This window comes from Triticum aestivum, chromosome 7D, assembly GCF_018294505.1.
Source record: "Triticum aestivum cultivar Chinese Spring chromosome 7D, IWGSC CS RefSeq v2.1, whole genome shotgun sequence".
NCBI classification, from domain to species: Eukaryota; Viridiplantae; Streptophyta; class Magnoliopsida; order Poales; family Poaceae; genus Triticum; species Triticum aestivum.
In genome coordinates this window covers 106,412,840-106,428,686 of record NC_057814.1, presented here as the reverse complement: position 1 = coordinate 106,428,686, position 15,847 = coordinate 106,412,840, and the positions used below count along the sequence as shown (strand labels likewise).

The 15,847-nt window shown below is 47.0% G+C and overlaps 1 protein-coding gene across 1 annotated transcript; it reads right to left on the bottom strand.

Moving 5' to 3' along the window:
* Nucleotides 1-214: 214 nt before the first annotated feature.
* Nucleotides 215-6,764, bottom strand: LOC123169609 (pentatricopeptide repeat-containing protein At1g19720). The gene is made up of 5 exons (XM_044587478.1): nt 3,938-6,764; nt 3,605-3,859; nt 2,647-2,935; nt 1,680-2,537; nt 215-1,588 (listed from the first exon to the last, which is right to left on the bottom strand). The coding sequence occupies exon 1, from the start codon at nt 6,714-6,716 to the stop codon at nt 4,134-4,136; it is 2,583 nt and encodes an 860-aa protein (XP_044443413.1). The 5' UTR covers nt 6,717-6,764; the 3' UTR covers nt 215-1,588; nt 1,680-2,537; nt 2,647-2,935; nt 3,605-3,859; nt 3,938-4,133.
* Nucleotides 6,765-15,847: the final 9,083 nt, after the last annotated feature.

Sequence of the window (15,847 nt, the reverse complement as noted above, 5' to 3'; positions counted from 1 at the left end):
TATTTTTCTGGTTGTTGTTTCATTTTTCTTTTCATAATTTTTGGTTTTTTAATTTGCTAGTGTAGATCGGGTCATCGCATGCCAAGTTTATTCGCTACCGATCACAAATTTCCACGTGTTTTAGCTTTTAAGGCAGTCTGTGCCTAACTTCTCTACACACTATATGCCTTACCTATGTCTATTCCCAGAGCGAAAATCAATACATCTATTGACGTGTGGGTAGGTGCAAGTGTTTTCCTAGTAAATCATAATATCAGCATCCCTGAATCAGTATGTACATTTCCTGAAGTTCTATAGGTGCAGAGATTAATAGCAGTGCACTATCAGCGACATAGCACTTCTACCGGCTAGCAAATCCAAGAGTACTCTCACACATCCACCCAGCCTAGATTACTTCCGATCCAGCAATTTCCAAAATGCAAGACACAAATAGTTTTTGGAACGCACCTATTTTACCAGCCCAATGCTTGCGTTGTGGGCTCAGATAACTGGGGCAAGCTCTCCCGTCTTCCATCCACGCCTGCCTGTTCCTCACAAATTGCCGCATCTGCGCTCACGAATTCCATCAGCAGTTCTTCTGCTGCCCTGAGCCGGAAAGACACCGCTATCCCGATAGCCGGCAGATGCATGGACGGTTGACTTTTGTCCAAATCGTCGACCAAAGGGAACCTGGTAAACACAAGAACAAAACCGCGAAGCAAATAAAGACAGAGCTTTCCCCCACCAGTTTCCGCTGATCCAGATTCATAGGTGCTTATTACCTTCTGATCGGCTGCATTAGGAACTCCATCACCGGCAGCAGCAGTTATTTCTAAGGCAACGTGGGCATTCAAATTCCTACACTGGTTATTAAGTACGATGACAAACCGGCCGCAGTGTTTTCAGGCCAGAAATTATTATCACAACTAATTTGCTACAGTTTTGCAATATATAAGGTAGTGACAAAATCATTTGATTTTTCGTGCTGACGTAGTACTGGACTATAATGGCCCACTACCTCCATGACTAATGTGTGCACAATTTGCTATTGCTAATTAATCAGTAAAAAGCACACTACCTGCATGATAAAGAGCACAGCTAATTTGCTAATTTGTCAGTTAAAACTTCAAAAGCACACTGCCTCCATGATAAAGAGCACACAACTAATTTGCTAATTTGTCAGTAAACAGCACAGCACACTGATCTGTCACACTACCAAAATCATTGATTTTTTGCGCAGATGCACTACTGGACTAAAATGTCACACTACCTACATGACTAATCTGTGCACCAGCTTAGTAATTGGTGACAAGTTCCAGGACTCTTTACTTTCAGAGTTTTATAATGAAATTCAGACTGTACGCCTGAATTCTGACATACCTTCAGGCCCATCCAGGAGCTTTAGTGTTCATCTGGCCAATCAACTGCCCGGATGCCTGCGGCGAGCCTTCCCTTTCAGCATCTGCCGCCGCCTGTGTCGCAGATCTGGCCGTTGACACTCACTGCCTGCATCCACGCGAGCTGCTGCTCGACAACCGGTGGGGCGACTTGGTAATGCAGCGGCTTCATCAGGATGTCGCTATCGTTAACCTCCTCTAGCAAGGTGAATCTGTTTAGTGACATGAGGTAATGGAAGATCAATCTTACTCAACGGAAACACAACTCAAATGGCAGTACATACCAATGGTTCAGATTCGCACCTTCTAATCGGCTGCATCAAGAACTTCATCTTCACCGGCAGCGGCAGTCTTGTTCCCACTGAAGGTGCGCCACCGAGACGACCGCTCTCGCTAATGGAAAAATCCAGCCGCCTGAGGTAGGAGACAACACCACCCAGCCACCCACATTTACTATGGTTCTGTCCCTGTAGCTGGAAAGCATGTTTCCTGATCCACGGATCGGGAAGGGACATGACGTCATGAGCCACAGCCCTGCTTCCAACCATCCACAGTGATCGTCCATCTGTTACAATCCTGACCCACAGCCCAGAAGTCACGGCGTACGTATATGAACATCTCCATCATTATGAGCGGACCCATATCTCGACCAGAATTAAATGCAGCACATCCTGATGCTCTATTCAACCGCCCAGATAAAGGGCACATATGTGCTCATGTTCAGAAACTTCACGTCCATTATACATGAAGTTTCATACAGTACATGTGTGCAATTTTTGTGTAAACCTAAAGAGGAGAGGGGCACCCGTACAGATCTGAAAAATTGTCTTATTTGTGATTGATACTCAGACATGGTAACTGACAGACTCCCCCAACCGCACACACAAAAGTACCACTTCGGTGAAATGCAAAGTCGAATTGAATAATTCTCCTGCTTACCCTTCGGTTCACTAAATTGACAATTGAGAAAGCAAAATGGAAAAAGGAAGGCGCCATGTGAAAGAGATGGTGATACTCATTTCTTCTAAACAAGGACATTGCTCTGAGCTTGAGACCAAGTTAGCTCTCTGATCATTAATACAACACAAAGGGTTGTACAGCATAGCTTGAAAACAAAGCGACATGAATAAGCACCTGAGATGATTCAATGGAACACAGATTCTGCAAGAATTTACAAATAACTCTCAATTATAATTCTCGTATCAGCAGGTGCATGTTTCTCTTTTCTTGAATTTACAAACGCTGCAACATATGTAAGTACAGTCGTTACCTTGAATTTATTAGGTCAGTTTGGCAGGATACACCATAAAGAATTTCTGCTGAATTGGGTGATCAAAAGAGGGGGAAATGAGGGGCAGCACCAAGTATAGATTCTATATTTGATAGACCAACAAATATAGCCAATAGCTGCAGTACCTTACTAATTCAGTATCAGTAAGGTTTATGGTATGGCAAAAAACTTTGTACATTGTTTCCATTTGCAGCAGCAGTGCCCTAGTGCTTAATGAAAGCTTCTTTAGTGAGGCCAATCATTATTCAAGGTCATATTGCTTCTGAGCCTGCAAATAATATTATGAAATTAGTATTCACATAGAAATGGGAGAATCAGATAGGAACATGTCTGGTATTTTTCCTTAACTGGAAGAGCATATCTGGTATTGCCATAGAAAAAAAATATCAAAATAGCTAGCATTAATTTTAAACATGACAAGTTGTTCCCTGAGATTTCAAACTTAATGTAACTTCCAAATGGAAGCCAAATACCACTTATGCATGTGATGGAAACCATCCAAAGATTCAATAAATCTCAATTAGATTTACTCATGAGATACATAGATTCACATGATTCTGAAAATATAGAGGCCCACTTTCCAAGCTTCCTTTCTGACATCCTATCCCCCTAAATGCGTAAGCAGATAACTAAGTGAAAGTTCAGGTCCGTTGGCACCTGAGACCCACTGGGTATTTCCATCCAATGACCTAATTATAATAATAGCATATGATGTGTACTCTCTCTTTTCCCTTCTATAAGGCATATATTGATTAGGTACATCAGAATCAAGGATATTATCCTTCTATTAGTTTCTTATACGTTTAAGTGAGAAAATATTGAGAGCAAATGAGAGGATTATTAAAACTGATGCACGCCTTATACATTCAAATAAGACTGAAGAAGAAATTTGTCCTATATATTGAAACGAAAATGGTGCTTGGTAGAATTAACTTACTGGAGATCATCGACGAATCCCATTAATCATATGCATAGAGGCATGCAACCATTCAATACGTGGTTGAATTATAAGCATAATCTTGTATGTTGTGCCACTTGCAGTGATCTGTGCTACCAATTCGTTTACAATGAATTCACTAATGCTGGGAGCATGTATCATCTGAATGGCTTTGTTTTAATGATACCAGAGCAATAATGTTTTATCCGGAGATAGAATTCCTGGAAAGGCTAACCCCCAAGTGCCAAGTGTCAACTATACAAGAATGGTGAACTGTGTCAGAACAAGCGCTGAAGAATTTGTGAAAAAAACAAGGCTGCAACAACCTCTTACCTTTATACTAATGTTGAGGCCATATTCAGCGTCAATAAAATTCAAATACAATGCAACCTCTTGCTGAGGTATGTGATGTAAAAATATGATGAACAACACTGTTCATACAGTTAGCTGGCTGTATTCCTATATCTGGAACATTTCAGTCTAGCCACCTGGCAGCCTCATTTGCCCAGCTGACTTATACCCGTTGAGTTTACCAATAATCTTCACAAGAGCAATTACCATTCTCAAACTTGTGCAAATACTTCGGATCCTTGATCAGTATCTGACGCCCATACTTCTCCGAAACTAACTTAGCGAAGGTGTGACAATGGTTACACATCCTTGCAGTTTTGATTATCCGTATGCTTCTGAAGTGAGGGGAATTAAAAATCCCAACAATAATTGCTAATTTCTCACAATGGATTCCCGCAAGTTCTTCCTTCTCTTCTTCCACTTCTAGAGTTCCATTACCAGCGCTAAGCATAGAGGGTCCCATCTCAATCATCATCAATTTTAATTCAGCTGCTTCATGCTCCGAGGCAACCTTATCACCAGTTGAGAACAAATATACCATATTTCTGATTTCTGTTGAACAACTCTCAACCCCACCCAACATTCTTTCCTTGCTGTGTATTGTCACCTTTGGCACATCAAAAGATTGTCCAGCAAGATCCTGCAGACTAGAAACCACTACTTGGATTCTAGGATCATTGGGTTCAATCATGGACATCTCTGTAGCCGCCAGTAGTGCCAGCCTTACATTTCCATGCATTCTTGCTGAGGTTAGTAATGACTCCCACAGTGTTAAATTGGGTGCGAGTGGCATTTCATCAATAATTGCATATGCCTCTTGCAGTCTCCCAGACCGTCCAAGAAGGTCTACCATTGCTGCATAATGATCTAAATCTGGAGTTACATTATAGTCTTTGTCCATATTGAGAAATATTTCTCTCCCTTCAGATACCATCCCCTCCATACCGTAGGCCCTGATAACAGCTGTCAAAGTTGTATGATCTGGCAGTACACCTTGTTGCTTCATTTTAAAGAAGTAATCCACCACTTTAGTTGGAGACCCATGCAGCAAATGTGCAACAATGATGCAATTCCATGAAATAGTGTTCCTTGATGAGTGCCTATCAAAAACAGCACAAGCACCAGCAAGATCACCAGATTTTGAATAGGCATTAATAAGCGCATTTGCGATTTTCCCATCCATTTCTAAGTTGTGGTGAAAAATACAGGCATGGATCTCCCGTACTTTCCACGCTGCCACCAGATTTGCGAACGCTGGGATGATACTTAGGATTGTAATGTAGTCGGGCTTTATCAGAACTGATTGCATCTGCCGAAATATTCTTAGGGCTCTATCAAAATATCCATTATGCACTGAACCAGCAATGAGTATGTTCCAGGAAGCTGTGTCCTTTTTCACTCCATAACTTTCCATGGTCTGGAATAGTTCAAAAGCTCTCTCGTCATCCCCATTCCGTATGTACCCTGATATCATTGTATTCCAGGTTATCGCATTGCGCTGGATACCATAACTTTCCATCTTGCAGAAGAGTTCGTACGCCTTGCCACAGTATCCCGCTTGCGCATACCCTGCAACCATTGAATTCCAGGAGAAGATGTCCTTCTCGGGTATCTCATTAAATATTCTATATGCTGCGACTATTTCGTCACATTTAGCATACATGTCAACCAAGGAGTTCCCTGACAAGACGTTGTTTACAGTCCCAATCTTAATCGCATGGCAATGGAGCTGGCTTCCCTGTCTCAATAACTTCAAACTCGCACAAGCTGAGATGGCACATGCAATTGTCATGCCATTTGGTTCCACTCCAGCCACACGCATCCGGATAAAACACTGAAGTGCCTCATCCCCTCTATCGCTATGAACGAAACCTGACACAAGGCTTGTCCACGTGACAACATCTGGCTCTACTCCACACTCTTCCATCTGTCCCAGCAGGTCCACGGCCACATCAAGATCCCCAGACCTGGCATAGCTCGAAATCAATGTGTTCCATGTGACAACCCCTGGCTCTGTCCCTTCCCGCCTCATCTCATCAAGAAGCCTCCGCGCTTCCTCCCACTGGCAAGACCTGCAGCACCCAAAGATCATCGAGTTCCACGTGCCCAGGTCCCGGCGCCTCATCTTGTCAAACACCGCACGCGCGCGCCCCAGCTCTCCACATTTGACATACATCACCAGCACCGAGTTCCCCACAGGCACATCCTTCACCCTGCCCATAAACCCTCTCCGGATAGCCATGGAGTGCAGCACGCTCCCGAGCCTCTGGTCCTCGGCGTAGGCACACGCCTGCAAAATCCGAGTGATCAAGAACCTGTCGGGGAGCACGCCTTCGCCGATCATGCTCACCGCGAGCGCGAGCACCTCGTGGAAGATGCCCCTGGTGGCGTACGCGCCGATCATGGCCGACCAGGCGAGCAGGTCCCTGTGGCCCATTCCGTCGAACACCTCGCGGGCGGCGCCCAGGCGCCCCGCGGAGGAGTGGAACGTGATGAGCTTGGTCTCCGAGACGAACCGGGGCTCCCCGCGCGCGAAGGAGGCGGGCGGGCGAGCTCTTGTCTCTTGGACGGGCCGCGCGTGGTGAGGGACATGGGCGCTTCTCGCCTCGTCGAGCGAGAGCGCCAGCCAGGGCGGCGGAGCTTGGGCCAGCGCCATGGCCGGTTCTTGGAGGCGGCCATGGCGAGGCCGGGAGGGCGGATGGGGCTGGAGGTGGTGGGATTTGGGGAGGAGAGAGGGGAAGGGAGGGAGGGCGAGCTCCATGGGAAGGGGAGGGGGAAGGAGAGGTTCTTGCGAGGCTTTGGTTTTTGCATGTTATCCTCTTTGGGTATTTTGTTTTTTCGCAAATGCAGATGCTGCAGGGAGGGCGCGCGCGACCAGAGCCAGAGCCGTCGGTTACTTGTGGAGATTGCGCCACGTGGAGTCAACACTCCTCTCGATTTAACCGCAACAATTCTTCGGGCGATGCTAGGCGTAAGTCGGGCGATGGATCCCGTTTCGTAAGTCGCCTTTGCAACCGTCCGATGTAGAGCACCGCGTCCGTCCGATCTACACATGCACGCTCCCCCGCAAAGCCCGTCGGGCTGTAGCCGTTTGCAGTCATTTTCTTTCACGCCTCACAGCCGTAGTCGCGCGTTCGCATGCACGCAGCGTCCTGCTCACGACGACAGCATCTCAGCGGCTGCACTTGCATTATTAGGCGAGGCGTGGCGACTTCCAGCCATGTACGTATACGGCTTGTAATGGCATGCCAGCAGAAGTGGTGTATTTTATTCTCTAGCAAGTGGATGGCAGTAGCATGCGAACTTTGGAGGTCAAATGACAGTCCACAATGGAGCAACATGGCGCGGCGGTGTGCTTTGAACGACATGACGACAGCATCACAGTGACTCCAGCCAGCCATCGACATGTGATAAACATCCTCGTTTCCCAGGTTGCAGCAGCCTCGTCACTGATCATCTCAGAGCAAAACGCGGACGAGCTCGCCATGCACGGCCACGTCTGCATCGCCGGGTTGCAGCAACGACGCCGTCGCGACCATCCTGCTTCGTTGCAGCACGGAGTCACGAACGATGCTCCGGCGGCCCGACAATGGTCCAACACAACACCGGTGATGCTTCGTTGCAGCACGGACGATTCTCCGGCGGCCCGGCAATGACCCAAAACAACACCGGTGATGCTTCGTTGCAGCATGGACGATGCTCCGGCGGCCCGGCAATGACCCAACGCAACACCAGTGATGCTTCGTTGCAGCACGGATGATGCTCCGGCGGCCGGCAATGATCCAACACAACACAGGTGATGCTTCCTTGCAGCACGGACGATGCTCCAGCGGCCCGGCAATGCTCCAACACAACACCGATGATGCTTCATCGCAGCACCGGCGATGCTCCGGCACCCCGACAATGCTCCAACACAACACCGATGATGCTTCGTCGCAGCACCGGCGATGCACCAGTGGCCCGGCAATCATGGCCGCCTCATACTCATACATGGCTGGCTCATCTAAAAGATGACCGTGCCTATCTCCCTCCGCCGCCTCCTCTCCAGCATCGTTCTTCCCAGCATGTGGCTGCTGCGTAATCACGTGAGACCGATCTATCGTGCATCTGGCCGCCCTGAATTCCTCATGGCAGCGTTCTTTCGTGTTCTCACCATGGTAAATTTCTTCTGGCAGCGCAGAGCCGCCACTTCCTAGACAAAGTGGAGATCGGTTAAGAAGAGGAAGAAGATGCGCTCCGGCAGCACCGATACATCAAGGCGGCAGAGGAAGATGAGATGAATCATGCAGCCAGAGGACCAGGTACACGGTGATACACACCACACACAAGTCCTGCAGGCAGCCGGACATGGGCAGCTTCATCGAAGATGGCAAGATCGACTTGGTGTTGCAGTACTTTCCTCCTTCCTCTACCAACAATGTCTTTTATCTCCTCACGTGCTTTCCTCTACCAGTTTGAGTCCAACTTATGTCTTTCTACTTGAAAGTGCCCTTGAAGTGTTTGATGAATTTTCAACTTTGCCAAGACATGAATTCCTGTAGAAGAGTTTTCCGACAGAATTTTTTTAAGCATATAAAGTTATGGTAGAATAGCAAGCACCATGATGTACTTTGGTGTAATCTTTTTGAGTACATACTCTGTTTGTTACTAATGTGGAACTAAGTTCTTCATGTACGGTGTATCAAAATTGCATCTGTAAACTTTTGACATTGATCTTTGCTTTACATCGCGTCACTAATTACATGTTAGCTTCCATGAATACTTGCTCTACTTTGAATCAAGACACTGCATGTGATTTAGTTGTACGAGGTACGGTTTGAAGCCAAATACTACATATCAATTGCATCCTGGATGTCTAAGGATAGCACAAACAAATTTCAGGTTGTGCCTTTCTTCTTCTTTTTTTCTACCTTTAATCCTTTATCTTCCAGCTCTAAATGATAATTAACATGAGTTTTTATGTTGTTAGCATTCCACCACACCAATATGAAGTATATCTACACATATCTTAATAACTTAAAGCAAATCTTTGCACTGGAGCAGGTATACTGACTGCAGTGCTGATCAGGTGACTGCGGTCTTTGGTGATGCTGCTGACCCGAGGAAATATGGGGGGCTGGTGCTGCAGCAGTTCATCTGCTCTAAACCGTTCTAAGTCTGAAGCACGTAACTCCTGCGGGCTGCGCCCTGCCCCAGACTCCATAGGCAAGTGAACCCATTACCCTGAAAAATCATTTTTTTTCGGTTCTTTAGCTGGGCAAGTTCATTACAAAACCCCCAATTGGTTGGCTTAATTGCATTCTTTGGTCAAGAAAAATTTGTACTATTAGATGTCTATCTATGAGCAGCCTGACTAAGGGGTGTTGGAGACGAATGAAAGCCAGCTGCGGTGGTCTCCATCACCTGTAGGAGCACCGTACCATAGAATCCCCATAATAGGGCTTTGTTCGCTAGAACAGTAATTAAAACATGGGCAAACCAGTTCAGCTCAATGGACGTTGTTGATTCTTATTGAAGGCTCAGTTTATAGGTATTTTTCTATGTCACGCCATGTTATCTAATAGATTTATGTAATGTTTCCTATGCAGATGGTTTACGTGTTGCATATCCTTTCTTCTAAATACATGCTAATTCTCCAGTTATCTGCATGCATGCTATATATTCTTATTCTGCCATGCAGCATTAGGGAAAGGTATGATGACTATAATGTAAATATTTTCTTTTCATTTGACATTTAACTTAAGTTCACAAATTAGTCAGAATCATGTCTAATACAGTAATCTCTACATGTGAAGGTACTTGAGTGGCGGAGCAGCTTGCAGGTTGTACGCAAATAAAAATCTTCGAGAGATCAATTATTTATTGCAAGTTTTGGTTTTAACAATACTTTTGGTTCTCAGTTAGGATTCTTTATTACACGCGGCCATACTAACTTCTCGGATGATGTGTCAGAGTCGGTTACTGTACGTTTCTCTTTGTTGTGCTCGGTTGCGGCAGAGTTTCTGGTGCAATAAGCTAGCTATACAGATCACTTGAGTGTACAAGTTTATTTACATTGTTCCTATGATGAATGTGAAAAGGACTATTCTGATGATGTCCAAGTGAAAAATAAAACATTTCGATGATTTTTTCATACAGTCGTAACATGACTATGATGTCCATATTTGCCAAGCCCGTTTCAAACAACATGCTTGATTCTTTTCAAACAGGTCCGACATTCTGATGTCATAGCTGCTACTTATAGAGATATAGGAAGGTACTTTCAGTTTCGGAAATAAACAATAGAAAGTACTTTATGTCTTTTCATAATTTATAATAGTGTGTCAAGTAGATTGATTAGGGTGTACATTATGCCAGTTAAACTAAATTAGTACATATATGCATGGACTGTGCTTTTGAAAAGTAGTTACAGATTGAAGAGCTCTTTTTTGGGGGGATAGACATATCAAAAAGCTGACTACACAAAAAACATCCTGCTTTTTTGAAGTAATAAAAAAATCCAATTAGGAAATAACAAAGAATTATAATTCCTTAGTTCCACAAATAACCATAGCAGAGTACACTAGTAGAAAACAGGGCTTTGGTCACAGGGCAGTTCTCACATTAGTCCCGGCTCAGTCACGAACCGGGACTAATGTGAGCGCTGGTCCCGGTTCGTGCGGCTAAGGCATTAGTCCCGGTTCACCTGGGCCCTTTAGTCCCGGTTGGTGCCACGAACCGGGACTAAAGGGTGCGATGCCCATTAGTACCGGTTGGTGCTTTGAGGCATTAGTACCAGTTCATGGCACGAACCGGTACTAAAGGTCTCATTTTCAAACTCTACCCCCCCGGACCGCCTTTTCAGTTTTAGAAAAAACAAAAGAAAATGATGGCAGTGTCAAAAAAATAAAATAAAATAAGTTTCCCATGTGATATGTGGTCTAGTTGTTGGGAAAATTAACAAATATGAATTTCGACTTTATTTGCAAAATCTCTCTGGAATTTCTTAAAATGGGCATAACTTTTGCATACAAACTCGGATGAAAAAGTTTTTTATATGAAAAATCATCTACTCGAAAAGTTACATCCGAATTTAACTGGGGGAACCCCGTTAAACATTTTCAAAATCCTCAAAAACCTAACAGAAAAAAAGATACGGGGCTTTTAAGATCTGGAGAGGCAAAAAAATTCAAAAAATTTCAAATTGTGGTCAAACTGTGGTCAAACTGTGGTCAAACAATGGTCAAACTAATTATTCTAGAATATTAGTGTTACTAAATAATTATTTCAGTTGTTTTGAATTTTGGTCAAATCTGGTCAAACTGTGGTCAAACAATGGTCAAATTAATTATTCCAGAAATATTATTGTTACTAAATAATTATTGTTTTTTAAAACAATAGTTTCAAACTCAAACAGTGAAATGTGTCACTTCATGCTCAAGCTAAATTCCTGAGGGTTAATAGGATTGACATCTTACTATTGTTAGGAAAACAACATGTGCAGACTTGGAAATGAGGGAGAATAGAACCCGGAAGTTAAGCGTGCTCAGGCTGGAGTAGTGAGAGGATGGGTGACTGTCCGGGAAGTTAGATGATTTGGAATGATGAGGGGTGATTAGAGATTAGAGGATAAATTGAGCAGTGATGAGGGGTGGTGATTAGAGATTAGAGGTTAAAATAATTCAGAAATTTGAAAATCAAAAAAAAAATTCGCAAAAAAAATTTTCAAAAAAAAATATCATAAAATTTCCTTTAGTCCCGGTTGGTGTTACCAACCGGGACTAAAGGTGGAGCTCTAGTCTGCGTCCACGTGGACAGCCTTTAGTCCCGGTTCGTGTAAGAACCGGGACTAAAGGGGGGAGGCATTAGTAACGACCCTTTAGTCCCGGTTCAAAAACCAGGACTAAAGGCCCTTACCAACCGGGACAAAAGCCCCCTTTTCTACTAGTGCTACTATAACTTTTACAAATTTGTATACTAACAATTTTTCAATATTTATATGTTTCCCTGAATATCTAGCTACAGCTGGTGCCTTTTTTTGTTTACTACAAGGATGAAATTGATGCAATCATACTCTCAGATCCCCATATATGAGTTTTTACCATTTTTCTCATAAAATTCTCTATGTGATTGCCTTTCCCCTTTAGTTCTGATAGTTTTATGTCTGACATAGGTAGGTTCATGTTATTCTTATATTTAACCTTCACCAAAAGGTTGCAAGTCCCTCAGAGTCTGTAGAGTTTATTGAAATAAATATTTCTATCGAGTTACGTTACCATTAGATCTTACTACCACTACAACCTGTTAGGAGCTAGGGTTCTGCCGGTTCTAGGGCGGAAATTGTAGGGGAAAGATGGAGGAAGACGAGGTCGAGGGTGCGGCGGCAGGCGGCTGGGCGCCGTCCTTGCGTGGTGGAGAAGAGGCGGCGGCGGCGCAAGAGGCGGCTAGGGTTAGGTCTCCCGGCTCCCTAAGGGAAGCCGAGCAAATACTGATTGCTTCTTGCTTGATTAGATTGATACATCTCCTCTCCTTATATAGAGAGGTTTACTTGACTCCTAAGCAAACAACCCTAATACCTATAAGATAATTGGGCTAAGCCCCTAATAACAATAAGATAACTTGGGCCACAACCCACCTAATATGTCGGTCATAACACTTCTCCCCGCCTGCACAAACAGCTCGTCCTCGAGCTGTAAGGCGGGGAAGCGCTTGCTGAACTCCTCGAGGTGATCAACCGGCGTCAAACACCTCCGCGACAGCTGGGGCGGCCAGGTCGCCGAGCCCGGCGGCGACGTCGTCCTCCTCAATGTAGTCTGCAGCCTCCAGCTAGAAGAGTCGGGGGCAGACGTGGCCGGGCATGTAGGTCTCGTCGCAGTTGAAGCACAACCCTTGGCGGCGACGCTCGAGTAGCTCGGCCGAGGTGAGCCGGCGGAACGGGCGCGCCGCGGTCGCGGCAAGGGGTGCCGCGGAAGCCTGAGCAGGCCGACCCTGCGCAGGAACATCCGGCCAGGGTGGCGGCCCAGCGGCCCGGGACGGTGATGCCTGCTGGATGGCCACCGCGCGGCGCTCGAACGCGCGGGCGCAGTACATGGCCGTCTGGAGGTCCTGGGGTCCCTGCAGCTCGACGTCCACGCGGATATGATCTGGTAGACCGCCGACGAAGAGTTCGGCCCGCTGGTGAGCCGTCATGCCGGACGCGTGGCACGCCAGGGCCTGAAAGCGGTCGGTGTGGTCCTGCACCGTAGAGGTGAAGGGAAGGCGGCCCAACTCCGCCAGCCGGCTCCCACGTATCGGAAGTCCGAATCGAAGGAGGCAGAACTCGCGAAAACGCTCCCATGGGGGCATGCCGCCCCTCGTACTGCTCGAGGGCGTAGTACCACGTCTGTGCGGCGCCGCGGAGGCGAGCCAGGTGCGGTCCGACGCGAGCGTCCGTTGCCCCCGGAAGAACTGCTCGCACTGGTTGAGCCAGCTGAGGGGGTCCTCAACGCCGTCGTAGGTGGCGAAGGCGAGCTTGGCGAAGCGCGGCGGTGTCTGAGCATGACCGCCGTGAGTGTACAGCTCGGCGGTACGGAGCAGCGAAGAGGATGGCGTTGGTCCGGTGTGCACAAGTCGTTCGCAGGAAAGCGGTGGCCCGTCGAAGCCAGCATGGAAACCTGCGGAGCCGGAGGGCCCGTCGTACGACAGGGAGGGCGCCGGCTGGTCCGCGTCCATGGTGTAGACTGGCGGCGGTGATGTCCCGGCCAACCAGGCTGGAAGTTGGGACAGCGAGGGCGGGAACCACACTTGCTGAATCGGCACGCCCGACGGCGCGGTTGTAGTCAGCCCGGTGCTGGGCGGCGGAGGCGCCGACAGCGGCAGCTGCGGCAGCTTGGAAACGTCGAAGGCGGCGGGCGCGGCGATGGCCGTGGCCGGCCATTGTGGCCAGATCGGGGCGGTGGCGGGGGCTGGCTGTAGCTGCAGCGAGGGCTGCAGTGGCCCGACCAGCGTCGCGGTGGCCCTGGGGTGCGGCGGCTGCCAGGGCGGTGGCGGCGAGGAATCGGGTGGCGTGGGTGACGCGGCTGAAGGAAATATGCCCTAGAGGCAATAATAAAGTTATTGTTTATTTCCTTATTTCATGATAAATGTCTATTATTTATGCTAGAATTGTATTAACCGGAAACATGATACATGTGTGAATACATAGACAACCAGAGTGTCACTAGTATGCCTCTACTTGACTAGCTCGTTGATCAAAGATGGTTATGTTTCCTAGCCATAGACATGAGTTGTCATTTGATTAACGGGATCACATCATTAGGAGAATGATGTGATTGACTTGACCCATTCCGTTAGCTTAGCACTCGATCGTTTAGTATGTTGTTATTGCTTTCTTCATGACTTATACATGTTCCTATGACTATGAGATTATGCAACTCCCATTTATCAGAGGAACACTTTGTGTGCTACCAAACGTCACAACGTAACTGGGTGATTATAAAGATGCTCTACAGGTGTCTCCGAAGGTACTTGTTGGGTTGGCGTATTTCGAGATTAGGATTTGTCACTCCGATTGTCGGAGAGGTATCTCTAGGCCCACTCAGTACACATCACTATAAGCCTTGCAAGCATTGTGACTAATGAGTTAGTTGCGGGATGATGTATTACGGAACGAGTAAAGAGACTTGCCGGTAACGAGATTGAACTAGGTATCGAGATACCGACGATCGAATCTCGGGCAAGTAACATACCGATGACAAAGGTAACGAGATTGTTATGCGGTCTGACCGATAAAGATCTTCGTAGAATATGTGGGAGCCAATATGAGCATCCAGGTTCCGCTATTGGCTATTGACCGGAGAGGTGTCTCGGTCATGTCTACATAGTTCTTGAACCCGTAGGGTCCGCACGCTTAACGTTACGATGACGGTTATATTATGAGTTTATGTGTTTTGATGTACCGAAGGAGTTCGGAGTCTCGGATGAGATCGGGGACATGACGAGGAGTCTCGAAATGGCCGAGGCGTAAAGATCGATATATTGGACGACTATATTCGGACTTCGGAAAGGTTCCGAGTGATTCAGGTATTTAACGGAGTACCGGAGAGTTACGGGAATTCGTATTGGGCCTTATTGGGCCATACGGGAAAGGAGAGAAAGGCTCCAAAGGGTGGCCGCACCCCTCCCCATGGACTAGTCCGAATTGGACTAGGGAGGGGGGCGCCCCCTTCCTTCTTTCTCCTTCTCCCTTCCCTTCTCCTACTCCAACAAGGAAAGGAGGAGTCCTACTCCCGGTGGGAGTAGGACTCCCCCCTTGGCGCGCCCTCCTCCTTGGCCGGCCGCCTCCCCCTTGCTCCTTTATATACGGGGGCAGGGGGGCACCCCATGGACACAACAATTGATGATAGATCTCTTAGCCGTGTGCGGTGCCCCCCTCCACCATATTACACCTCGATAATATCGTAGCGGAGCTTAGGCGAAGCCCTGCGTTGGTAGAACATCATCATCGTCACCACGCCGTCGTGCTGACGAAACTCTCCCTCAACACTCGGCTGGATCGGAGTTTGAGGGACGTCATCGAGCTGAACGTGTGCTGAACTCGGAGGTGCCGTGCGTTCGGTACTTGATCGGTCGGATTGTGAAGACGTACGACTACATCAACCGCGTTGTGTTAACGCTTCCGCTTTCGGTCTACGAGGGTACGTGGACAACACTCTCCCCTCTCGTTGCTATGCATCACCATGATCTTGCATGTGCGTAGAATTTTTTTGAAATTACTACGTTCCCCAACAGTGGCATCCGAGCCTGATTTTATGCTTTGATGTTATATGCACGAGTAGAACACAAGTGAGTTGTGGGCGATATAAGTCATACTGCTTACCAGCATGTCATACTTTGGTTCGGCGGTATTGTGAGATGAAGCGGCCTGGACCGACA

Excerpts from the sequence above, each read along its gene's own strand:
- LOC123169609 (XM_044587478.1), bottom strand. The coding sequence starts at position 6,716 with ATGGAGCTCGCCCTCCCTCCCTTCCCCTCTCTCCTCCCCAAATCCCAC.